Raw genomic sequence first — 25,821 nt, 5'->3', positions numbered from 1 at the left:
CAGCAAGTCAAAATGAGAACATGCTCCTCACAAGCCATATTTACAAGGAGCTATTTACAAGGAACTCCACAAGTCATATTACACTGAATACATTTCACAGCATAAGCAAATGCAGCAAGCCATTTAATGGGCAATTTACAAGCATTTTTCACACACATATGTACAACTGCATTATCACCAAGATGTAATTAGCTCCATCACGTACAGTTACCCTTCAAGCCTGTCAGTTCAAACACCAAGATGAAAAGCATTCCTTCCACCCTGCATAAGTCAAATGCCATGATGTACTGCAATCTCCTTACAGTGCAACTGTTCAAGCCCATAGGTCAATTTTGTGCCGAGTGCAAACCAACAAGATAAAAACAATACAGTGCACACAGGCTAAGTAAACGATTCGTGACGCCAGATGTAACAACCGGATTTTCGGACCAGATAGGATCAGCTCACCAAGACACCACCAACCCTGCCGAAACGCAACCACCTCCCTCCTCAGGACCCATCTATCCAGGCACCTGGGTACCTACCTGAGGATGGGGAATTAGCAATATACAAGCTCATATCATCAGAAACACCATTAAATCTATAGGGATTACTAGGAATACTCACTGATTACTAAGGACGTCCATGCCCTACACCACACTCATACCTCATAGTCTCGCGACCACATGGGCCCAGACTAATCTACCCTGGGGCAGTTCTGATTACTTACCATTACACACTGACCGCAACCAGTGCTCTCATTAAACAAGCCACAATCTTGTGGGTATAAACACCAGTGTCCCCCCTAGTGCTCTCACTATTTCATACATACACAAGCCACAATTCTGTGGGTATACACACTGACTACAATCAGTGCACTCACTAACGCCACTTTCCCTCGAGGCGATCTCATTACCCACCAGTTTCCCCCCTGGTGCTCTCTCAAGCCACAATCTTGTGGGTATACACACTGACCACAATCAGTGCTCTCACTAACGCCGCTACACAACGACGATCACTTTCCTATCAATATCTTCAGCTCTCTCTCTCTATGTTAGGAAGTTTCTCTCACTATTCACTAGAGGTACAATATTATTATGGAATGGCCGAATTACACGGTGTACAACTTATTCTCTAGTTCAAGGGCTTCTCTCTCCCTAATTATTCAGGTACCATTTACCTGATCGGGGGTCGCTTCCGTTCGTGCAATGACACCTGACTAGAAGAAAAGGTTACCTTTACTGTATAAGAACAAGGCATACGTTGGTTCACTAAGAACTGGGGTTCCTTTATTACAATAACATTAACAATATAACACTATACTGTAACATATAGCCTGCAAAGGAAAATGGGAATAGACACATACACAGATCTGCGGGGTCTCTGTAAAGCTTTATTACTATACCACATCCACATGTAACTAACAGGTACTGTAAATAGACTGCACACCGCTGAAAGAAAAAGTATTAGCAACACAATAGGGACAAGGTTAATGTTTAAATGTAAAGCAAACTATATTACAGGAAAGGTATCACCTTTTTAGTATGAAGTCTTGCTCTAGCTGTCATCTGGGTTCCTCTCTCGTCTGTGCCTTAGTTTGTCTCAGATCCTCCCCTGCACTCTTGGACACGCATCTGCGCTGATCACTCTGCACTGGATTCCTCTCCCCCACGAACTCTCTCCACCTTCCAGCTTCAGCCTAATAGTTTCTGCCACTCTGATAACCGTTCGCTCCACTAGCTTCTTCACTCTGTCTGATTATCTCAGTTCCAATGTCCAATTCACTCCAGCTGCTCCCACAGACTAATCCACGATATAACTTCAGTCTCTTCCAAAAGGCATCACTTCAGACTCCAGTTGATCACAACTCCTTCTGATAAGTAACTGCTTCTGACTGCTTCCTTCAGTTCCAAACATCATCTCACTTCTCTCTGTTCAAAACACCATCTGCTCACAACTGCTTCTGACTTCTCTCTCTGGTTCCAATTCACTGACTGTCTGTCTGTCTTCTCTCTGTTCCAAGCATCGACTGTCTTCTTCTCTCCTCTGCTCCAACTCCTTCTGACTGACTCCGCCTCTGCACTTCACTAATATGGAATGCTCTCTCCTCATGGAAAGTTCCAACAGAGGGCTGCCTCCCACCGAATTCCTGTGCCAGCTCCGAGGCCTCCTGCGCAGCCTGCAGTGACCATCTGCATGTTACGTCTAGGCCCAAGAGACAAACACATTCCTCCGATAAGAACCAGTCTCGGCTGGTTTTCCCCTAGCGAACAACACCTCATAACTAAAACATCACCTTTACCCTGCAAGCATCTCAGTCTGCAGGGACAGAAAGCAAAATGGAGTCTCTCTAGTTCTGGGCCTTGTAGGCCTGAGAAGGATGAAATAACACTTAGCTCTGTCAGAGTACATACACAAACCATACCAATATGTAATATAAAGTCAGGACCACAGGGTCCACCCTCTACTATAGGTAGGATGATGAAAGGACACATAATTATGTCAAAGCCAATAGGCAATAGATGGATTAGAGTGAAGAATAAGGGATCTATCATCATATAAAGCAGCTATCCTCTAGTTTATGCTTCTAGGTGTGGAAAAAGCGCTGAAAAGGACCAACACAAGCCAAGAATAAAGATCCAGGATGGTAGCAAGCGGAAAGTCACCATCACTCAGAAATAGAGCCAAAAATACGGTCACAACACTGTTGCTATGTGTATTCCTTAGCTTGCACATTAAGGAATCCGTTTGAAGCATGTCTGCTCTCCTTCTCTATGCCCAAGGAGGCGCATTGGCACAAAAAAGTGATTCCACCGGTGCCTGCCCCAAACCACTTGGCATATCTAGACCTTGCGCATCAGCTTCTAACATGGCGCTGAGAAGACCCCACAGCTGCTGCTGTAGACACGGTGCAACACAGCGTGTGGGGGCTGTTAGCAATACTCGCAGCAACACCTAGAGGACACCCAGCGAGCGTTTCTAACAGAGCTGAGCTCTGGACAAGCCAGGAAGATACATTGAAACCTGGACTCAGCCACAGGTGGCGAGGCTGGGCTCCTCTGACTCCCACATAGGTACTCCTCTGCCCCCTACAGAGCAGCTCTCCAGGGTGTTCCTTCAGCTGGGGCTCTGCTTCCAAATGATGAGATGAGGCATTTGAGCAGGCAGACCTTGTCTGCTAGGGAGTGTCCTCTACCCTTCCAGCCTCCCCCCTCCCCCTCTCCTCTCTCCCCTCTCCCCCCTCCCCCCCCCCCCCCCAGTGGTAGGCTGTGACCAGTGGCGGCTGGTGGATTTTGAAAGTGGTGAGGCAAAAAATGTTGCACCCTAATGTAATAAGTGGGCGAGCTTGAACTGCAAAAGGAGGATGCGGTGTCAGATTTGTGAGGGGTATGTATGTATGACGCATTGTTGTGTGGTCTGTTTCTCAGGTAGGTTAGGTTGTTTGCTGGAACATGTTTGGGTTATGCATGGATTTCTGGTGTCTGTGTGTGTGGTGCAGGTGGTGTGCATGGTATTTCTATGGGGCTGTGGCAGCCCGGGACTTCGTTTGCAGTGGGTATGTTGATAGAGTGCATTTGTCGAGTATAGGTGATGCGTGTGGTATTTGAGGTGCATGAGGTGTGTACAGAGGTTGTCTGTGGGGTGGTGAAAGTGGTGGGTGTTGTCTTTGTGATTGCATTCAGTGATGCATGTGTCAGAGGCATTTAATTTCCTTGATTGATGAACATGCACAAGTGTCTAGTAATCAATACGCTACAAAACTGCACCATAGCATGACTGGCAGGGATGTGCCTTCAGACCCCCATCTCACACAACCACCACCAAAGAAACGTAGCACGTGAAGCCCAGGTGGAAACCAAAACTGCTCCAGCAGCGGAAATATGCAAGTGTGAGGGACCCCGTCAGTTTTTTTGCTTGTGGCTATGGCGATTGGGAGGTGACGAAAACGGGAGGAGTATTCCTGAGCAGAATGAGAGCAAGGTGCGTGCAGAGAGCTGATGTCGCTTTTCGGAAATGCTCTGATGGAATTCACGGTCCCCAAAGCATGCAGAGGGCGTGTTTTTACATCTTTAAATTGTAGGAATGCATTTGACTGCCTTGTGCATGCTTCTGTAACAGAGACATTGTTATGTTCCAGAGCAATGATGTATTAATTTCCCCTCTCCTCTCTGAAGAGAAGCATTAGAAAAGAAGGTATGAAAAGCACTGGGGATTAGGGTCGGGTGAAGTTGAGAACTGACTGTGATAGATTGATGGATAGATCGATAAAGTGAAAGATGGATAGATAGATGAAAGACAGAAGGAAAGATAAATAGGCAGAGAGAGAATGGACTAATCCAATAGAGAAAGTAAAGAATATGTAAAATGTTTGAGGTATTTCTAACATTCACCTCATTCTATAATATGACTGATGAGATGTTACCATAATTCTGATACATAATATTTATGTTAGAATAATGCATAATAAATAACCTTTTATCGTAAAATACCAATAACTGTGTGTCCGCCTACCGTTTCTAGGGGCCAGGGTGAGAATCCCTAGCTATATATAAAACTCTCCATGCAGCTGAGTTACTCGAACAGGGTTATCTGACTCCCACATTCCTTATCAGAATTAGCTCAACTCATTAGAATGAGGAATAAGAAACCAATGCCCTTTCTCTTGCTCTCTGAAGATGGTAAGCAACATATAATTCCTTTTGGGGCTTAGAAGATGTACTAGGATATGCCAAGAAGTGAGGTTCGCAATGCAGTGCTTTTCAGCTGACTGGCAGTAGAGTTCTTTGTGACCTGTTCTTGGTTGGTGAAGTGTGGTTGTACAGTGTGGAATATACAGGAAAAGTTTTGATGTGCAAGAGGAACAGAGAAATCCCTTTAATGTGCTGCAGTGAACTTGTACTTGTGCATAAATGTGGGGTGAAGAGAGGTTCGAGATCCCTAATCACTTATTAAATGCAATAAGGCAAACCAATGTTATTTAGTGGAAGAGATAGACCTCCTCGTAGCGAAGCACACATTTGGAGTTTTAAACTACCAGGACATGTAAAACTTGAAAAAACACTTCCCTGTTTTTTAAATACAATGCACCTTACCCTTTTTAGGGCCTACATTCGGAGTAGATAGACTGTTTCGGGCCTACCTTTGTGGAGACCTATGTTTTAAAAAGAAACTAGGACTACCAAATGTGCTGTTTTGCCAGGTGGATATGGCAGTTTTAAACCTGCACTGTACGCTACAATGACCGGCCTGAGACATGTTTAAAAGTGCTACTTAAGTTGGTGATACAATGAGTGCTGCAAGCCCATTCATAACAGTTAATTTACAGGCCCTGGGTACATTTAGTATCATATACTATGGACTTATAAGTAAATTAAATATGCCATTCAGGTGTAAGCCAATTGTACCATGTTTTAGGGAGCAAGCACAGGCACTGGTTAGCAGTGCTAAAGTGCACAGAGTTATAATGGCAACACAAATGAAAATCAGAAAACGGGAGCGTTGAAGGCAAAAAGTCTGGGGAAGACATACCAAGGATGACCGGTCTAACACAAATCTTATGAAGTGTCAAACACAGCACAAACAATGTTTATTGTATTGTATTTGTATTTATATAGCTCTTACTACCCCTGACGATGCATCAAATCGCTTTTTTCGGTGAGTAGCTTGCTACTCGAGAACGTAAGGGCTTAGTGGTGAATTAATATAATAAAATATGAAAGTAATTTAAGAAGAAGAACCAAAAGTTGAATTAATTTACATGTACTTTATTTTACAGAAAAAAACCTCCAAATGGAGCCAATCCTGGAAACTAAAAGGCATGCTATACTGGATAAAGTAAGAGTTTTTAAATTCTGTCTCAGGCTAAAATGTAAAGGAAACGTGCCTGTCTTACTACTGCTTTGTTTGTTTCAGTATGAAGTGCTTACTCAGATGAAATCCACTTTTGAGAAAAAGATGCAAAGGCAACATGAGCTCAGTGAGGTAAGTTGTGTTGTTATTGTCTGTGACAATCTAAGTTGCAAGTCACCTTTTGGGAAATATATTATACATGACAATAGAGATAATGATAACGTGGTGTCCAGTAGATTTTACTCTGACTCGATTTATTTGGAAATCTCAGCTCATGCACCTATCGAGATTATGCAGAGCAAGGACAGAAAGGAGGACCCTCCTGCAAATTAGGCCAGAATTTTGTAGCACTGTTACCAGGTACAATTCTATCTTTTAGTGAAAGCCAATCCTGCATTAGTCGGGCCGATGTTTAGATATACGTGCCTAATATAATCTCAGGATCAGAGCTCAGAATGCTGCACTGCAAGCTTGGACAAGAGCTCAAGCCGAGGAAGTAGGCACAATAATTTAATGTATGTTTACCTTCACCGAAGGTTTACATTGGGCGCGTAAGTTACAACCTAATAGAGAATACATCTCGCCCGTCAAAAGAGAACAGAAATAATAAAATATAAATTGAGCAAAGTAGTTATTGAATCATTTGAGAGGGGAATCATCCAGGAAGATTACCAAGGATTATTACTCACAGTCTTGAATCATTCTCCATGACTACTTACAAATTCAGGCAAAATTATTAATTCTTCTAGCATGTGAAATCAGTTCAGCCTTCTGTGTTCTGTGGAAGGAAGGTCTAGGACATCACATCTGTGTTCTGAAGAGTCCAGAACAAATCCTTCTACTTCCCTTGGCATAACATAAAGTTTGCATGAAGAAGCTTCTCACTCAAACCACAGGGATCATGATCCAATGCAGTCGAAGGAATTTGAGTAGTAGATCTTGAAAAACATACCAACTCTTTAATCTCTAACATTTTCTGTTTTGAGGCATCACACTACTTTCCTCGATTTTGACCACTTTTAAAGTCTTGCTAAAATGGAATTACTTTTACTGGCAATTTCTGATAAATACATTTTGGCCCATTACTCACTTTTCTCTATCAGACGTTCATTATCTTGGACAGATTTTGTTTGGTCACCACTGTTATTGATTCCTATAATCTTTCACAAAGACACCTCTGCTTCCACAAATTGCTTTTTCCTCATCCACCATGGCCATACTTGTGAGGATCACAAGCTGTCCCTCACAATAATGAATTAAAAGAAATTATTACAAAAAGCCAGATGGATGTTTCCTTGAGATATTTATGAAATCATTCTACTTGACCATTACAATTCATTAATGTGGTGAGGACATGTGGAATATGATATCTCTTGCCATCAGAGGTAAGTTGAGGTGGACATCATATCAGTCACTGGTGTTTCAGAAAATATTCCTTACTGAAAATGAAATCCCTAACCAGCTCAGTGAATTCCTTCCAGCAAGCTTACCTTCAGTACACTGGGAATGGTCATTAACTAGAACTAATGCATAACCAAAATATGACGAAAGACTGTTAATGTCAAAAGCCAACTTCTTGCATGCATATCGCTGCCTTAATACTGGTCACAGAGGAGCAGTGATGGTTTTACAAATTCCTGTCACTAGAAGCAAAAACTTCACGCTCCAACACACTCATATATCTGTTAGTCCATTTCTGGCTTCCAAAAGTAGGTTTTCCAAACATTGATTAAAGACAACGTGCTTGTTTGTCCTCAGTGTACTCTTGATAATATCTTGAAGCACACCTTCCAGAAGCACACACTTATGATATGATCACCTAGTGTGCTTTCGCCCAAGATGGCGGTGCCATAGCAACTCTTTTGCATCGTTCTGGACCCTTGGCACAGCCATTATGAGCATCAGCATGTGAAGATTCACTAAAACTCAAACCAAGGTACTGATGGTGACTCAATAAACCTCTCCTAAAGTAACAGAACACCAGATTGGAAACACTATCCTTGATAGAGCAGAGGGTTCGAGGCATGTGGGCTGCTGAATTCATATCTGTGCATATGGGCGGCACACTGCTGGGCTGACTTTGCCTGGATGAGCCAGTCGTCCAGATAAGGGTAGACGTGAATGTTCCGTCTCCTGAGATGCGCCGCCACTGTCGCCAGGCACTTCGTGAACACCCTGGGTGCCGTGGTGACACCGAAAGGCAAAACCTTGAACTGGTAGTGCTGGTTTTGGATGGTGAAACTGAGGTATTTCCTGTGTGAAGGGTGCAGTGGAATGTGAAAGTACGCATCCTTTTGGTCTAAAGTTGCGAGAAAATCCCCCTGACTGAGCAACGGGAGCACTTGCTGCAGGGTCAGCATATGGAAGTGCTCCGACAGGATGTAATGGTTGAGTGGCCTGAGGTCCAGGATGGGCCGGAGGGACCCGTCCTTCTTTGGTATCAAGAAGTACAGGGAGTAGACCCCTGTGCCTCTTTCTTGCATAGGCACGAGTTCTATTGCCCCTTTTTGCAGCATAACGGTGACTTCCTGCTGCAATAAGTGCAAATGCTCGGCCGACATAGGACGGTTTCTTGGGGGCATGTTGGGTGGAGTGGATGTTAACTCCAGACAATAACCGTATTGATTAAGTTTTCTGACCCACCTGTCTGTGGTGATGGACCTGAAGCGTGAACAAGCCATACACTTGGCTTAATCGTGGTCCGGCGACAGACACTTGTTGCACACCGGGTGGACGTCGATGTGGACACTTCGAGTTGCAGACGGGACATCTCTTGAATGGACTTCGGTCCATGATGGACGGTCGAGTTCTGGAGCGTCGACTGGGCCTTCCGTGCCGAGAGCACGCGGGTGTAGAGAATCCGGCTCGGAACCGAGCTGGAAGAACTAAGACCAAACGCAAGACTATACCGACGTATTAGACTAAAGACCTTTTGGTCTCAAGAAAGTTTTCTATCGATTCCGACTAGAGGGAACCCAAAGACATCCGAACCCAATGGCGGAAAAAATCTGAGGATGGAGTCGATGCCCATGCGCACTGTAGTCCAGGGGAGGAGCCACCTATCTTGTGATACTTCGAAGACTCTTCCAGGACAACAATGTGCAATCATCCGGACCCAACACTAGGCGGCGATCTATGCACAGATATGAATGTCAGCAGCCCTACATGCCAAGAACAGATGCATACTGGTAAGTAGCATATTCGTTCTGTAACTACCGCCATATCTGCATGGCCTTGGTTGCAGAGCTCTGTCCCGTCCTGCTGGTGGTCAAGGCGACTATACCCACCCATCTCCGAAAACTGCCCCAACTTCTCTGGCTTACCAGGAATTAATCAGGACCCATCCTGGATGGCTTTCGTGTGGGCACAGCATGGAGCAGAGTTGGGAGTGCAAGCGCTTTTGGGTGCATTGCACACAATCAGGCCTGCAGAGACCTCAAGGAACCTTACTGCTGATGCCCTCTGGTGCTCATTACGACCCCCGACCAGGAATCATAAATAAAGTGGGCAGGGGCTGGGTGACAAGAAAATATGTGATCCTGATGGTCACTTACACGTGCCCCAACCCCCTCAGCAGAAATCTGACTTCTATGACAGGGAACTATTGAAGGGACAAATTACAGATAAGGGAAAACACCATTGCGTGGTCGGCTGGTAGAGAGTGAATCTGTTCTGTTGTAGCATAGGTCAAGGTATGTTCGTGAACACAGCCTCCGACTTTCACCAGGGAAAACCTTTCAAAGGGCCATTTTTTAGACTGTCTAAAAAATGGCCCTTTAAAAGGTTTTCCCTGGTGAAAGTCGGAGGCTGTGCTCACAAACATACCTTGGCCTATGCTACAACAGAACAGATTCACTCCATACCAGCCGACTACGCTCGAGATCGGCTGTTTCGAATTCATTCACTTCCTGGATCGCCACGGTACTCACCACCTCTGATCGGCACCAGGAAGTCATTTCGGATCCCCCATTAAACGGTCCGGATACTTCTGCAAATTTGGCACTGCCCACGACCCAGTGCTGATGAAGATCCTGAACTAACTAGGATCGAAACGCCGTCGACCTTCCAGCGCAAATACAGGCGCGAGATACGAAGCGGTTGACTACATTGAATACTTCCAAAATGAACTTTTAATCTACTTGGAACCGCGTATATCAAATATCTCACTGTATATTTATTCACCAGTCACTTTGCACCACCCACGCTGTCTCACATTGTTACATGCTTCGCTATTTTGGTTTCCACTGTTACACCTAGAGCACCACGTACAATTTGGGTTGTTTTTCAGTTTTTGTGATTTAGATACTGCAGTGCTGCTATAACTGTAAACTATATCTCTGTTTCACTTTTAAATATTTATACATAAAATTATGCTTCTAGCACATGACAGAATTATATAGAGTCTGCTTGTTTCCTTTCGGATAATGTTTTTTACATATCTTTACTAACTGTCTTCAATCAATACCAGTTGGGATACTGTTATTCGTACAGAAGGGTACATATGGCATTTCATTTTCCATGGTTGCAGAAACATTTTAAGCACCATTTGCAATGGACTGATAGGGAAGTTACATAAGCCAAATAGGGAGCTCCAGTGTACAGAACATGTTTTCTAGGGGAAGCACAGGTACTTTACTACTGTTGAACATTGGTAAAGTGCACAGAGTTCTAAAGCCAGCAAATCCACATAAAAATAAATAAATAGGACCCATAACAAAAAATGGGGTAATTTCTTAGAACCTCAGTGCTCACTTAAGAGCACAGGGCAAACAGTTAAAAGATAAATGTCAAGATTTTGCAAAAATGTGTCAGAGATAACATCAGTACTCGCAGCTTTGAAAAAAAAGTAGAAAAAGATATTGTCAATGTTTACCTGGAGGCCATCTTTCATCTTTAAGACGTTACTTCAAAACCCCCATGAAGCTAGAATTGGCATTGTAATAGCTCATAGAGAAAAGAGGAAGCTTAACGACCCATCCTCCTAAAGAGGCACATCATAGTAAAATTGACTGATTACAGAAATAAAGAAGCAATCATAAGAAATAGCATACAAATAGAACAAGTTGAATACAAGCATTCTAAAATTCTCCTTTTTCAGGAACTTGACACTTTATACTCCATAAGAAACCTGAGAGCAATCAGACAAATATTAAACGATGAACAAATTAAATGTTGATGGATCTGCCCAGCCGCTCTTGAACTATCCTGGAAGGGTATTGAAAGAGTGATCGAAAACTTGGAAGAGGGTCTGAAGCTTTTGAGATCAGAAAGCCATTTAGCACAAGGGAATTACCATACAGGGCTGAGACTTGGCAGACTGGAGGTGACCACAAGGAGAATAGAAACAAGCCTTCCTAGGAGGTAGAGACAAATACTCAAGAAGAAAGAGATTGTGACAATTCAGACACTATACATTAGATGCTTTTATCCAAATGGGAGAGTGGAGAAGAAAGGTGACTATTTCAGCAAGTGATGGCATACTACATCTGAAAGAAACAGGTTAGTGTTAGATTCCTTACCTTAGAATATCCCCAGGCGTCAGACTGGATCCGGAAAGTTGTGCGTAGCAGTACCCCTGCGCATCGGTAGGCGTCGTCTGCGGCTCCACGTCCGTTGTCTGCGTCGTTGGCGCAGGGATGACGTCGCCGGAGTAATTAGACGCCGCCCATGCGCGCTGACTTCAGTTCTTCTTTTTTCCGCGCCAGCAAGCGCAGATCCGGAAAAAGCAGTACTGCTTAGTCACTTTTTGACTAACTTTTTCGATCTTTTTGATCCTGTTTCGAGTCGTAAGACTATCGGTGCTGGTAGGGATGCCCGGGTTCAAGCCCTGTGCCGATTGCAACTGACTGATGTCGGTTACCGACCCCCATCGCCGGTGCCTGTATTGCCTTGGGGCCGACCATGATGACAAGTCGTGCCCGACTGACGGGCCTTGACGTCAAAGGTTAGGCGGGAGCGGTCCCGTAAGCACCTCGAGCTCCGGCAGTCAGCCCATGCCGTTCACGGTCTAGGAGGATGTCAATGGGCCGGTCGCGGGGCCACAGTCATTGAAGCTCGGCTAGTCGACAGCATTCGTCGGGCTCCAAGTCCTCAGGTAAGAGGCACAAGAAGCCGAAGAGATGACAACTCTGCCCGACGCTCGCGCGATGCAGCCGGGGGTTCTGGCGACACCGCCCACGTGGCTCCGCCGGAGCCGCAGGCAACGTTGCCAGCTCCATACCCACCGGTCCCTGGGCTGAACGTGACACAGGAGGAGATTGATGCCTTCCTCATGGCCATGAGGTCGCTCTCTCCTCCGTCGTGTCCCGCTGTGGCGCCTTCGGGCCCGGCGGCCCCGACTGGGAGCCCAAGCGGGCCGGGTGCTTTGGCCCCGGCGCCGTCGACGACTTTGGTCCCGACGCCACAGGGCCCCACCGGATCTGGCTCTGGACCTGGGTCGCCGTTGGTCGACCTTACAACCCGGCGCCGACTCCCAGGGTGTCACCCCAGATGCCGTCCCCTGACGACGTCGTCCCCGGTCCTTCCCTCGGTCCAGATCCTGCATCGGACCGGCGTTGTTCGACGCCGAGAGAAGAGCAATTCTTCTATGATCCGGCCCCATCCTTTGACCCTCATTATCAGGAGATGGGAGGCGAGGGGGATTGGGAGGGTTCTGAGGACCCTCTGGCACGGGAGTGCCAGTCGTATCAGGACTGGGCAGTGGATCTAGGGGAGGCCAGTGGTTTGGACACTTCACCCGACACTGGCTTTGTCTCCCCTCCTACCATGGCTACGGAGGTGGGGGCTGTTTACAGCGTGGTGCAGACGAGGGCGGCCAAGGCCTTGGCTCTTGAACTCCCCATCGCGGCCGTGAGGACTAACCTCCTCACCGAGGTCCTTAAACTGCAGGCAAGCTCTTCGGAGCCTCTACTGCCGTTTAACGAGGCCCTTACTGACGTTCTGTTGGGCACTTGTTCCAGGCCCGCTACAGGTCCCCCTGTAGATCGGAACGTGGCCAGGCGCCACCGCCCGGCCCCGGGCGACCCTAGCTTCCTGTCCACCCACCCCTCCCCCGAGAGCCTGGTTATCCAGGCCTCTAACTCCAAGACCGCATTCCCGACTGCTCCACCGGATCGGGAATCCAAAAGACATGAGCAGTTCGGTAAGAAGCTGTTAGTTTGAGGTTGCGGTCGGTCAACACCGCTTGCCTTTTGGGACGTTATACCCACTCTTTGTGGGACACGGTCGCGGAAGTGCTGCCAGGTTGCCCGGAGTAGGCCCGGGTCAAACTCGCTCAAGCCCTTGCGGAAGGGCGAGATGCCGCATGGTATTCTATCCGATGTGGGCTGGATACTTCGGACTCGCTGGGCAGGGTGATTTCCACGACAGTTGCGGTTCGCCGCCACGCCTGGCTGTGGTCCGCCAACTTTTCAGCTGATGTCCAGAATTCCCTCATGGACATGCCGTTTGATGGCCGTCGCCTCTTTGGCGACAAGGCAGACAGTGCGCTTCAGCGTTTCAAGGACTCCAGGGCTACGGCCAAGTCCTTGGGCCTGTCGGTCCAGCGCCAGCAAACTTCTGCCTTTCGCGGCCAAGGAATGGGCGCCCTCTCACGTCCTGCCGGCCGCAGACTAATATCCAGCGCGGCGGCAGACGTAGTAACCGCCGTGGCGGTGCCAGGGGACAGCGGCGAGGCCAGTCAACATCCACCCCCGCAGCATCCGCCTCAAAGCCTTCCTAGTCCGAGCTTTCAGGCCCATTTGACGCCATTGGGGGGCAGGGTTCGCCATCACCTCATCCACTGGCGCACCATCACATTGGACAGGTGGGTGCTGCAAATAGTCTGAAGGGGCTACTACCTCCCCTTCGGGGCGACCCCTCCAGCCATGCCACCGCAATACCACTGCATGTCGTGGGATCACTTGCAACTTCTGCAAGAGGAAATTACTGCCCTCTTGGCCAAGTGGGCCTTCAAGAGCGTGTCTGGGCCAGAAGTAGGGTGTGGTTGTTACTCCCACTACTTTCTGGTTCCCAAGAAGGACAAAGGGGGCCTACGTCCTATCTTGGACCTGCGGAACGTCAATGGCTTCCTCCGGAAGGAGAAGTTCAAGATGCTGACTTTGGCTCAGGTCTTAGCTGCCCTAGACCCTGGAGACTGGATGGTGGCATTGGACTTACAGGACGCTTATTTTCACATCCCCGTCCTGCCAGCCCACTGGCGTTACCTGCGGTTCACGGTAGCCCACGAGCACTTTCAGTTTACTGTGCTCCCCTTCGGCCTTACCAGCGCCCCTCGGGTGTTCACGAAATTGATGGCAGTGGTCGCAGCTCATCTGCGCAGATTGGGGGTGCCGTCTTCCCCTATCTCGATGACTGGTTGTTGAAGGTGGGCTCACCCCAGACAGTCGTTAACCACCTCCAGACTACGGCCGACCTCCTGCACCTGCTGGGGTTCTCCATCAATGTGCTGAAGTCACACCTGTGTCCCTCTCAGAAGCTCATCTTCATCGTAGCGGTTCTGGACTCGGCGCGGTTTCGGGTTTGTCCTCCCGAACAGCGGGTTCAGGATATTCAAGCTCTGATTCCGATCTTTCAGCCTTTATCCCGAGTCTTGTCAGGTTGACTCTGCGGCTTCTGGGACTGAGGGCCTCCTGCATCCTTCTGGTGCATCACGCCCGGTGGCGGATGCGGACTCTGCAGTGGGACCTGAAGTTTCAGTGGGCCCAGCATCAAGGTAACCTGTCTGACCACGTCCTGATCTCGGAGGGCACTGCGAGACAGTTGCAGTGGTGGCTCACGGTCCGCGATTGGGTCCGCGGCAGATCCCTCTCCCTACCCCAACCGGAGCACGTAGTCGTGACGGATGCGTCCCTCCTGGGATTGGGGGTCCACATGGGAGAAGTGGAGATCAGAGGCCTCTAGTCTCAGAGCACTCATTTGCTAGACACTACTGCCTTGACAGTCAAGTCCGGAGAGACGGCGTTTTCGGCCGTTCTGTTCTCCAGGACTTTCTGGTGTGATTATTGGTTCGCAGACCCACCACCGGGGTTGTTTTGCTGGGGTATCTATTCTAAGGTAAGGAATCTAAAACTAACCTGTTTCTTTCTGATGCACAAGTTACTTACCTTCGGTAACAATATATCTGTAAGAAATAGTAGTTAGTGTTAGATTCCTTACTGTCCCACCCATTCTCCCTGTTCTGCAAACCGATATCTAGGGTTAAGGTACATCATTTGAGGGCCCTAGTTTTATGGCACCAGTGTTGGTTTTTATCATGGCTTTGCGTTCTTGGCACGGAAAAGCTGTGTATAGGAAATGACGTCAACCTGCGAGGGCGGCGTCTAAGTACTCCGGCGACATCATCCCGGTGCCAACGACACCGAAGACTGACGCTGAGCCGCAGACGACGCCTACCGAAGCGCAGGGGTTCTGCTACGCAAAACTTTCCGGATCCAGTCTGATGCCTGGGGTATTCTAAGGTTAGGAATCTAACACTAACTACTGTTTCTTACAGATATATCGTTACCAAAGGTAAGTAACTTGTGCTTCTTGGCGAGAAGTTGAGCATTTAAAGGGTTGGGTTGTCAGAAGGCTTCTTTGCAGGGTCTGAATAAATAGCTTGCTATCGGTGTGCCTAGAACGAGGTCCAAGAGACACGAAATCTCAGATGCAATAGGAACAGTTTTTGAACTAAGATTAGTGTGCTTGACACCTTATATTCAAATAAGTTGTAAATCGTATACCAACATATGTTGTTGGAGTTAACCTTATGTAAGTTCTAGGACCAATTTCAGTTATTTTTCATTTGTTAGTTCTCCCATCTATGGATACATAAATGGATCCATATATAACCCCTGATAAGTGTACCTCAGGTGACATATTAAGCCTTATGGTGTACAGTTGTACCATTCAAAATAATATCACTTAATATTTTAGCGGTTGAATCCCCTTACCTCCTATACCCCCCAAAAGAAACTTTATTTGTCACAGGACCCAGGACCCTGACATCATATTATTGCAAGAGACAGATCTCCAGCGTAAAGGCCAACTCCGAATGAAAAACCTATTCTACCCCATACAATTATATTCCTTGCCCCTCTCCAAAGCTGTAGGTAATACTGGGGGTGGACTTCAGTTTGGTCTTGTGTCAGAACCCCACGAGAGAGGGCTATGGGGCAAGCAGTAGCTACTGGGCCCATCCGTTGAGGTTGAAGCCTTTTACTCCTTAAGTCCTGGGGCCCAAGCCTATTATTGCTGCTGAGCAACTTGGCCAAGTACCCCTTCAGCACTTGACCCTCAGGAATAGTGCAATCCCAGCAGTCCAAGGTTCCTTTATGGGGAGATGGATGCATGGGGTGGACATGGGCTCATAAATCAAAGCAGTTACAGCAGCAGCAATAAATGATTGTCCATCAAAATACTTTCAGCACTAAATAATTGTTTTATTTTCCCGCTAACATTACAAAGGGAAATACGACTTTCAGAAACAACTACACAGTTCCCTTGAGGTTTGGACTCTAGTGTTTCGTGGGCAGCTCCTTCTGTTCCACTCCCTCCTTGCTCTAGCGATAGTGATAGTGGTTATTCCTCATTCACTATAGGCAACATCCAGAGTATGCCCCACTAGCAGGCAAGTCTCAAGAGCCCACTCTGACTCTATTTTGAAATCAAAAGTGTTCCAGTGCCTCCTTGCTATTTAACAAGCATGTTCCCCCCAAAGCCGACTGACCCAAATTCAGTCTTTTCCCTGCATTTGCAGTATCAGAGCACCTGGAATTCACGAGCAGCAGCTGGTTCAGGTGAGTTCACTGCTCGTGGCCCAAGTGGGCTGCACTCTATGATCTAGGGTCACAGGCTCTTCACCCCGCAAGGGTTATCGCCCACTCCGCATGGCTGTCCATCCAGGGCAGTCCCTTCTGGCATACGAGCTACCGCTCCCTCATTGACCGCTGGCTACAGCCTGATCAGCACAGTGATGATAACTGTTCACACCGTTGTGGCACCTCCTGGCACATGGGGTCGCCGATCACTCACTAGAAACAAGCTTTGGTCAGATCGGCAAAGCGATATTCAGGGCTGGTTTCATGACAGCTGACATCTGACATATTTGTCCCACACATGGACAGCGACACGAGTGATGCAGCAGCCGTTCTGCCCACCTCTGGGAGCCTACTCAACAGGATTTCGCAATGGACCGCGCTTCCTCCAACACTCTCCTCTTGCCAAGAGCAGGGCACACTGGTCTTGCCAAGAAGGCAGGCTCCAGGATTCAGGGTAGTTGTTCTTTGATTTCCTGTTGGAGGTCCCTTTACCCAATAGGAAGGCTAGCAGGTCTTGGCCCCAGTCCTGTTCACAGGCATAAGTCTTTCATAGTTTCTCCTTCTGAAACAGCCAGACTGGCTGCTTGACAGTTGACCATTTTTGGGGTCTCAAGCTCTGCTTCTTATAGTCCTTTTCCAGACCACAAATTTTATTTATGGTGTGAGACTGTGAAGTTTAGGTTGAAGTATGCTTCCTTTAGGTACCCACTCCTCTGCCCTCTCTTCCTCTAGAAAGGAGTCTGCCACAACAGGAGTGACTGCAAAGCTGGTAGCCCCACAACACAGGCCATGGGGGTGACTGCAGTTTTGACCTGGATGTCAGCCACAGTGATGTGTATCAAAAGGTTAGCCCAGCGCCTCAGCTCTAGATTTTATGATTGTCTTCTCATCTTCTTCCTGAGTTGTACACCCAGGCCCCTTCCTTGTGACCTCTCTCTGAATCAGAGAGCACCCTTTAAAGTGCACAGGGGAAAGCCTGGTTATCCCCTGTCCAGTGTTTTCTTCACAGCTTATAGGAAGGTAACAGTACACAAATCTGTCTGGGGGAATCATCTACCTCCTCTCCATGTTTCATCATATAGCCCTGGACTTCCCAAAATGCAACCCATAGTCTCCCATATATTGTCCCATTCACAGGCACGCATACATCCATTTCACGTGCATGTACTGCACTGTATCCTTCATGTACTGTACCACTCACAGGCACACATACACCCAGATATGCTGGCAATCAACATGCATGCCCTGCACAGTTCTGCATTATCCCTGTATTGTACCCTTCCCAGTCACCCATGGACCCAGCACAGATAGCACTTCATATCAATTTGATCTAGGTCAAGGGGAGAGTTAAGCACACAGAAGCAGAACTGTGAAGGAAAGAGCCTGTAAGTCTCACTCCAGTGACACAGGTTAAAAAGGGCTTGTTCCCTTATACTGATCACTACCCTCTATGCTGCCAATTCTGCAATTGTGCTACCTCACACCTGGTAAAAGAAGTAGGCTTTTACTACTATGGGGGTAGCGCTTTTTTTTCACCCTTGCTGGTTCAGCAAGACCGCAATCCGTGAGACAGGCCTACGTCATCATACACACACATGTTCCATGTTTGCCTATGACAACAAAAATCAACATTAGGGAGCCAGACTTCAGAACAGTTGGGGCACTAAGGACAAGGGTTCACATCCGTCACCACATGGAGGGCTTTTCTGTGCCGGCATCTTATGGAATGTTCAACAACTGGGGTGGCATCAAAGAGGCTACAGAGAGTATTCAGTGAGTGGGGGATAGAAGACACTTAGCAGGCCTTGCTTCCAGATACAGACGACTTTTCACATGCGCAAAGCATACTCCTTTATTTAGTACATCTTTATTTCTCAAAACATAATGTGCAAAGTGCATTCAGCAGGCACAACAAATATATTGATCCCAGAACATGCTCTTGTGGATATATGGCAGCAAGGAAAAGGAAGGAGGAGAAGTGCCACACTGGCGAGTTTAAACATCCGGTACAAAAGAAGGAATTACACCAACAAATGCAAAGAATTTCTACAATTTAATATAGAAGGAGACACCTCCCCGACAGCTCAATGTGATGCATTTAAGGCAATATTAAAAAGGGAGGTGATTTCAAAAGTAGCTGGTTAGAGAAGAGAGAGCCAATTGCTTGGGGATAGGTTAAATGTGCTAAGAGACCTCAAAATATGAGAAGAGCAAAATTCCTCCCTAATACATTGTCGGCTCCAGTATCCCACCTTCTATGAGAGAAGTCAATGTTACTGTCATTCATAAACCAAGAAAGGACCCACAAGAATGTTTGGCCTGTCGACCAATATCCTTATTGTGATGCTAACAAACAGACTAGCTAGACTGATACCTTGCTTGGTAGAATAAGGTCAGGTGGGTTTTGTAAAAGACAGGAAAGGCAGTGATAATGCAAGAAGAGTGGCACACTTAATAGAAATGTTTCTCATAGAAGATTCCCAGCCCTCCTTCTGAGCCTACAAAACCGGAAAAGGTATTTAAAAGAATTTACTGGAAATACCTGGAAGCAGTGTTAAGGTAGATAGGACTTGGCCCACAGATAAGAGAGTGGATTATTGCAAATTATAAGGCATCAGAAGCCAGGGTACGAGTTCATGACTTGGCATCACATACTTTTGCCTTACAGGGAGGGATAGGGCAGGGGTACCCTCTTCCCCACCTTCTTTTTGATCTAGTGTTGGAGCCTCCAGTGATTAGAATAGCCAAGCATGGCACAATTACAAAGTTACATTTGGAGGGTAGCTGGGCAAGGTGAGCTTCTTCAGCGATGATAATCTACTGACATTAACAAATCTAGAGGTCCTGTCACAGAGATCGTGAGAGAATTTGAGATGGTGCAAGATTCAACTTTAATCAGCAAATAAGCTAAATCTTGACTATCATAGGAAATTAGATGCAACAAACTGTCTCCACATGTCCCTTCTGATAAGATCTCAGTTAAATGTTTGGTCCCTCACTTAACTAATAAAATTGAAGATGGTATATGGCCAATTGTGTGAAACTACAGAGACAAATGAAGAGCTGGGTTGGAATCCATTATATATCTGTTGGTTGGGTCGAATACAAGCCGGTAAGATGAAAGTAATACCCTACCTTTTATGCCTCATTTACACTCTCCACGTGGCAATTCCTGTAAGCAGAGAAAAGTCCTTTCATGAAGATCTAATCTTGTGCATCTGGACAGGTGGCAGACCTAGGGTTAGCGCACAAAATCTTAATAGATTTTTGAGAAATTGGAAGACTTGCCCGTCCTGACATCCGGGAATACAACTGAGCAGTCCATTTGAGTGATTATTGAGTGGACAATGAGAAAAGCAGAGAAAATGTGGAGATCCATGGATAGAGCGATTGTCAGGAGCTCACCAGGGCTGTTAAGACCCCAACCACCCCACAATGCATACTTATCCACCTGAGTAAAATTTGGAAATGCGATTGAGTTACAAGAAGAGAAAGATTAACACTTTGTCTAATTTCCTAATACTCCTATCTCTGAACACCCCTCATGTACACCAGCAGTGCAGGGTGAAGCATTTTAAATAATGTTTAGCAGTAAGAGATAATAAAATATAAGAGGGGCTTTGGAATGTTTGAAATGGATAGACTGTAGTTTTCTCAATTGACGCACTGGCTCTGAATCAAACCTGGAGAAAAAAGAGACCTGCTCCAAGATGACAGAACTCCCCTTGGACCCGAGGCATGGTTACAGTCCTTTAAAACAGGACAGGGGAGAATCCATAGGGATCCCAGAAAAAGTTGGCCCAGATTTTAAACTGGGAAATTCCAGAAGATGACTCTAAAGGCAAATGGCAAGACATTCCCAAAACTCATGAAAGTATCCCCCAAATTGAATCATTTTACATCTTATATCATTGGTATATGACCACTAGAGAGGTTATAACAGATTTTTCTGATAGTTGTTTAAAATGCTTGGAGGAGCCAGGCTCCATACTATGCATTTTGTCGAATTGTCCTATCCTCAAAATCTTTTAGAAAGAGGTAATGATCCTAGGGCATTGGGGGTTTGACATAAGGCAGATCCAGGGCTGATGTTAGTGACTATACCACATATCAAACAGATAAACCAAGTTAATAAAGCATTGTGGTGGCAAATGCTAGGGGCAGCCAGTACGTTGATAGCCTTGTTTTGGAGAAGAGCCCCCAACCTTAGTGCAGTGGTTTGGGAAACTCTTGCAGTTGTTGGCATGTGGAAAAACTACCACATGATCTTAGACTATCAGAGTGGAAAAGTTAAAAGAAAATGTGATCATCTTTTATAATATACTTGTCTAGGATCACACATCGCTGTTCCACACCCACTATAATGAGCATCCTGCAACTATAGAACTAATACCAGATAGAACAAGGAGAGACAACGTCTATACAATCGGCCTTGTTTGGAGGACCAACTCTTTATTTTATTAAAACTGATGAGTACACTTTAAAGTCATAAAGGAGCCTAAGAATGGGGAGAGGAAGTTAGGGGGCGTAGGTTAATTAATTTTCAAAGGGCTGTCACTTTCTTGTTGTACTCCATGTTTTGATTGAAAAAATCTCAATAAAAGATTTGAAGAAAAGATACCCCTTCCATGCAACACTCACCTACCATGTATAACTCAAGACTTTCAATAAAAAATGGCTTAAATTAACCTTCTAAATTTCTGCCTTGAGGATGTCATGTAATTGCTTCTAGAAAGAAAGTGTGTATTCACCACAATGCAATAGCAAAGTTTAAAGTACTCAAATCCCCATAAAAAAGAAAGGTTGCCACTGTTCATTATACCCATCTTCTTTCGTAAAATCCATTTTGAGGACTTTACATTTTCAGTGGTAGATCATCTTGAACCAACCTATCTGACCTCTTTTACAATTTGTTTCTGACACTAATAATCCCATATCTAACTTTTTGCTTAAGGGATTTAGCATCCTTTTTTAAACAATTCGATAAAATTGCATAACTTACCTACCTTATCAAAAATCTAAATGCTCAAATCGACATCCTTCAATTGTTTTCAGAAGTTTTGGTTCCTCCAACCATAAATAAATAGGATAATTACACATTTGATTTTTATACATTTTAGGTTTAAAGTATTTTATTAAGGCACAAAAAACAAGGGGAAGGGAGCAGGAGGTCAAGCGAACATACAGTACAAAAAGCGTAACGTTGCAGCGAGTCAGAAGAGAAGTAGGGAGGCTGGAAGCCCCAGAGGGTAACAAGGCATAAGACATAAGGCAATAAGGCACTGTGAATGACCCCCCTGTAGGCCGTCACTCCCTAAGCAAGGCTGAGCAGAATAGCATCCCGCAACACAGTAAAAGAGAAGCACACCATTCCTCCAACCCCCCGACCCCAGAAAGGAAGAAGAAAGAAAAGCAAAGGAAGAAAAGAAAGAAAACAATACCCCAGCATCCCCGTCCGAAAGTCAGCGTTAGAAGCATATAACCCCTCTTCCCACCCCCAACCCCCGGTCCCTGAACCCGCACTTTCACTCCGCTGGAGCCGCCGGTGGCGTCAGCCTAAGGAGGCGCAAGTACCGTGGACACGTGAGTTCGCGAAATTCCGTGGACAGCAGTGCCAAAAAGGGGTGCCAGAGCTCTTCAAACTGGTCAACATTCCCAGCCACCGTTAGCGACATCTTCTCCATGCCCAGTACCTGCCAGAGCCTGTGCAGCCAACCAGTGATAGAGGGGGCAGTGGGGGTACGCCAGAGCACAAGTATGTTCTGAACCGCGGAGCCTAGCGCAATCGCAATCTGCCTTCCCCTGCGGGATTTCAGCGGGTACATCAAGTCATTGGGGAGGCCTAGCAGGACATACGCAGGGAAGCGCGGAAGCTCGATCTCAAAATGCCTATCCACCTCATCTAAGACTTCCTTCCAATAGGCCGACAGCACCGGGCACTCCCAGAGAATGTGCGTGAGGGTGCCCTCCTGTCCGCAGCCGCGCCAGCAGCCTTTATCGCCAATTTTGCGCATCTCATAGAGCCGCTCCGGGGTATAATACCAATAGGTGGACACTTTAGTGAAGGTCTCCGTCAGCCCAGTGTGGTACGCAGAGTGCCTCGCCCGGTACGCAATCCTGTCCCACTCCTTGTGGCTCAGGGTCCTGCCCAATTCCCTGTGCCAGCGCTCCCTCCCTGGGTTATAGTAATGAAACGGCAGGGGTTGGAGAAACTTATACAAGTCAGTAATAAGCTTGGCATCCGAGGTCCGGGTTACCAACCATCGCTCATAGGGCGTAATCGAACGGGCAGCGACGTCGCGCACTGAGGGTTGAAGAGCCCAGTGGCGGACTTGCATGTAACGCAGTCTGTCCCCTTCCGTCAGGCCAAACTCCTGTCGGAGCTGCTGGAAGGGGAGCACGCCCTCCGGCCCGTAGATCTGGAAAAGCGCCCTGCAACCCGCGCTCACCCAGTGGGAAAAAGCTCCCGGTTCCAGACCAGGAGTGAAGTCTGGATTGCCAACAATGGGGGTGAACGGCGATGGAAAAGTAGTGAGCTCACGAAGCTCACACACCGCGTCCCACACTCTTAGCGGAACCCGGGTGATAAAGGAGGCGTAGAGATTAGGCGGGCGGTGAGTGCGCCGCAGGAACGGGATCTCTTGAAGGGTACGACCCGCCACTGCCTGGTCTTGAAAGAGCCAGTGTTTGTCCGATTCCCACCTGCTCCACTCCACCAAATACCGGAGCTGCGCCGCCTGAAAGTACTTTCGGAGGTCTGGGACCCCGAGACCCCCGGCTTCCGGGGCAAGCATGGAGAGGACCCGCTTCATCCGAGGCTTGCGGCCCTGCCACACAAAGCGAGAGATGTCTGCCTGCGTCTGCCGTATCCAACCCACAGGGGGCTGGAGAGGTAGAGCGCGAAAGAGATACAGGATTTGAGGCAGTATCGTCATCTTTACCGCCGCGATCCGGCCCAGCCACGAGAGCAGGCCTTTGTTCCATCGGCCGAGTTCCTCTTTGATCTTTTTGCCCAGAGAGGAATAGTTAGCTGCGACCATTGCAGGCAGGGAGGGAGCAAGTAAAATCCCCAGGTAAGGCACCGTGGAGGAGGACCATTGCAGAGGAAAGAGACGCTGGAGGTCTCGCCTGGTGTCGACAGAGAGCGACACGTCCAGTGCAGCCGACTTAGTCATATTCATTTTAAGGCCCGCCACGCGGGTAAAAGCGTTCAGTTCCTGGACGCAGGCAGGGAGCGACCGCCTGGGGTCATCCAGGGTCAGCAAGACATCGTCCGCGTATAAGCTGACAGTATGCGTGTATTGCCCCATCTTCACCCCAATAGCGTCCGGGTTATCGCGAATCCTCTGTGCAAACGGCTCCATATAGAGGGCAAACAGGAGCGGCGAAAGGGGGCAACCCTGTCTCGTGCCGCGCTCAATGGCAAAGCTGCTGGAGCTGTGTCCATTGACACGCACTGACGCTGACGGTCTCCTATAACAATTAAAGATCATAGTGCGGAACCTCTCGCCGATCCCCAGTTTCCCAAGGACCAGCTCGAGGTATGGCCAATGAACCCTATCAAAGGCCTTCTCCGCGTCGACCGATAGTAGCATCCGCTCCCCCGGGACGCGTGAGGCCTTTTCCAGCACGTGCGTCACCCTCTTGGTGTTGTCGACCGTCTGCCTACCGGGTACAAAACCGGCCTGGTCCGCCTCCACCAAACCTGGTAGGTGTAGGCCCAGTCTAGCCGCCAAGATCCCCGTGTAAAGCTTGAGGTCCACATTTAGGAGCGAGATGGGCCGGTACGAGCCGCACAGGGTCCGATCCTTCCCCGGTTTCGGGATAACCGACACAGTCGCCGAGAGAAGGTCCGGTGGGATGGCTCCCGGCTCGGAGAAGGAATTGAACAAGCGGGCCAGGAGAGGCGCGACTGTGGGACAGAAGGTCTTGTAAAACAAGGCCGTATAGCCATCCGGGCCCAGGGCTTTACCGTGCTTTAGTCGTGCAATCGCGGAGATGACCTCCTCCACGTGAATGTCCCTCTCCAGGTGGGCCGCCTGGGCGGGATCCAGGGCCGGGAGGGTCACGGATTCCAAATAGGCCTCAGCCTCTCCCAGTGGGGAAGGCTCCGCAGCGTACAGCGCCTCATAAAAGGAACGAAAGGAATCCGCCACCTCCGCGTCACCGGAAACCGGGATCCCATCCACTCCTACTAGCTCTTTTACCACATTGCGTTGCTGCGCAGCCCTGAGCCTATGGGCCAGGAGTTTACCGCACCTGTCTCCGCCGGTGTAAAAGGCATGCTTCAGGCGCAGCGCTGCATACTCCGCCCGGTCTAGATCCAACGCAGAGAGGAGTTTCCGTGCCGCCTTCAGCTGCCTCCAGACACGAGGGGCCCCTGTTCGGCGGTGAACCTGTTCAAGTTCCCTAACCTGCGCCGTTAGTTCCTCCCTCTTGCGTTGGCGTTCCCTGTTTTCCGCCGAGGAAATGGAGATAAACTCCCCTCTGATGACCGCTTTCAAAGCCGCCCACTGCGTTGCCAGGGACGTGTCAGAGTTGTCATTGTGGGTCTGGTATTCCTGGATGACCTCCTCCACTCGCTTCACCACCGATTTCTTATGGAGAAGCGTGTCCCGAAGCCGCCACATCCCTCTAGAGGGGGGGGCCGCCGGCCAAGCAAAGACTCCGGAAACCGGGGCGTGGTCGGACAGGGACAAGACCCCGATGTCTGCCGCCGTGGCGGCCGAACAAAGCGGTCCGCTCACCAAGAGGTAATCCAACCGCGAATAAGTGCGGTGCGCGTGGGAGAAGTATGAGTAGTCCCTATCGGCAGGGTGCATGGTGCGCCAGAGGTCATGCAGGTCCATCTCCGCAATCTGGTCCTGTACCGCCCTAGACAACTCCCCCGTCTGCGGAAAGCGCTGGGCAGACCTATCCAGGGCGGAGTCGAAGACCATATTCAGGTCTCCCCCCAGGATGATATGGCGATCGGGCGAGGCAGTAACGTCCACCAACACAGATTCCAGGAAGCGATCCTGGTGGTCATCTGGGCTGTATACGGAACCAACCGTAAAGGCAACACCTCCCAGACGCATGCGATACACTAGAAGCCTCCCCTTCTGCTCAGCATGTTTATACAACACCTCCCCCCTGAAGGAGCTGGCTAGAAGAATGGCTACCCCTGCAGTCTTGGTCACAGCAGAGGAAAAGA

The 25,821-nt window shown here is 48.0% G+C and overlaps 1 protein-coding gene across 2 annotated transcripts in view; it reads left to right on the top strand.

Moving 5' to 3' along the window:
* Positions 1-25,821, top strand: part of VPS37A (VPS37A subunit of ESCRT-I) — a 391,970-nt gene that overhangs the window by 229,350 nt on the left and 136,799 nt on the right. For both annotated transcript variants that reach the window (XM_086962586.1, XM_086962587.1), the window contains exons 8-9: positions 5,756-5,814; positions 5,893-5,961. In XM_086962586.1, the coding sequence (XP_086818712.1) occupies positions 5,756-5,814; positions 5,893-5,961 (128 nt within the window). The remainder of the gene's footprint in view (positions 1-5,755; positions 5,815-5,892; positions 5,962-25,821) is intronic.

This window comes from Lissotriton vulgaris, chromosome 3_1 (genome assembly GCF_964263255.1).
Source record: "Lissotriton vulgaris chromosome 3_1, aLisVul1.2, whole genome shotgun sequence".
NCBI classification, from domain to species: domain Eukaryota; kingdom Metazoa; phylum Chordata; class Amphibia; order Caudata; family Salamandridae; genus Lissotriton; species Lissotriton vulgaris.
Note: the sequence above shows the minus strand (reverse complement) of the source record. Positions and strands in the feature narration are given on the sequence as shown.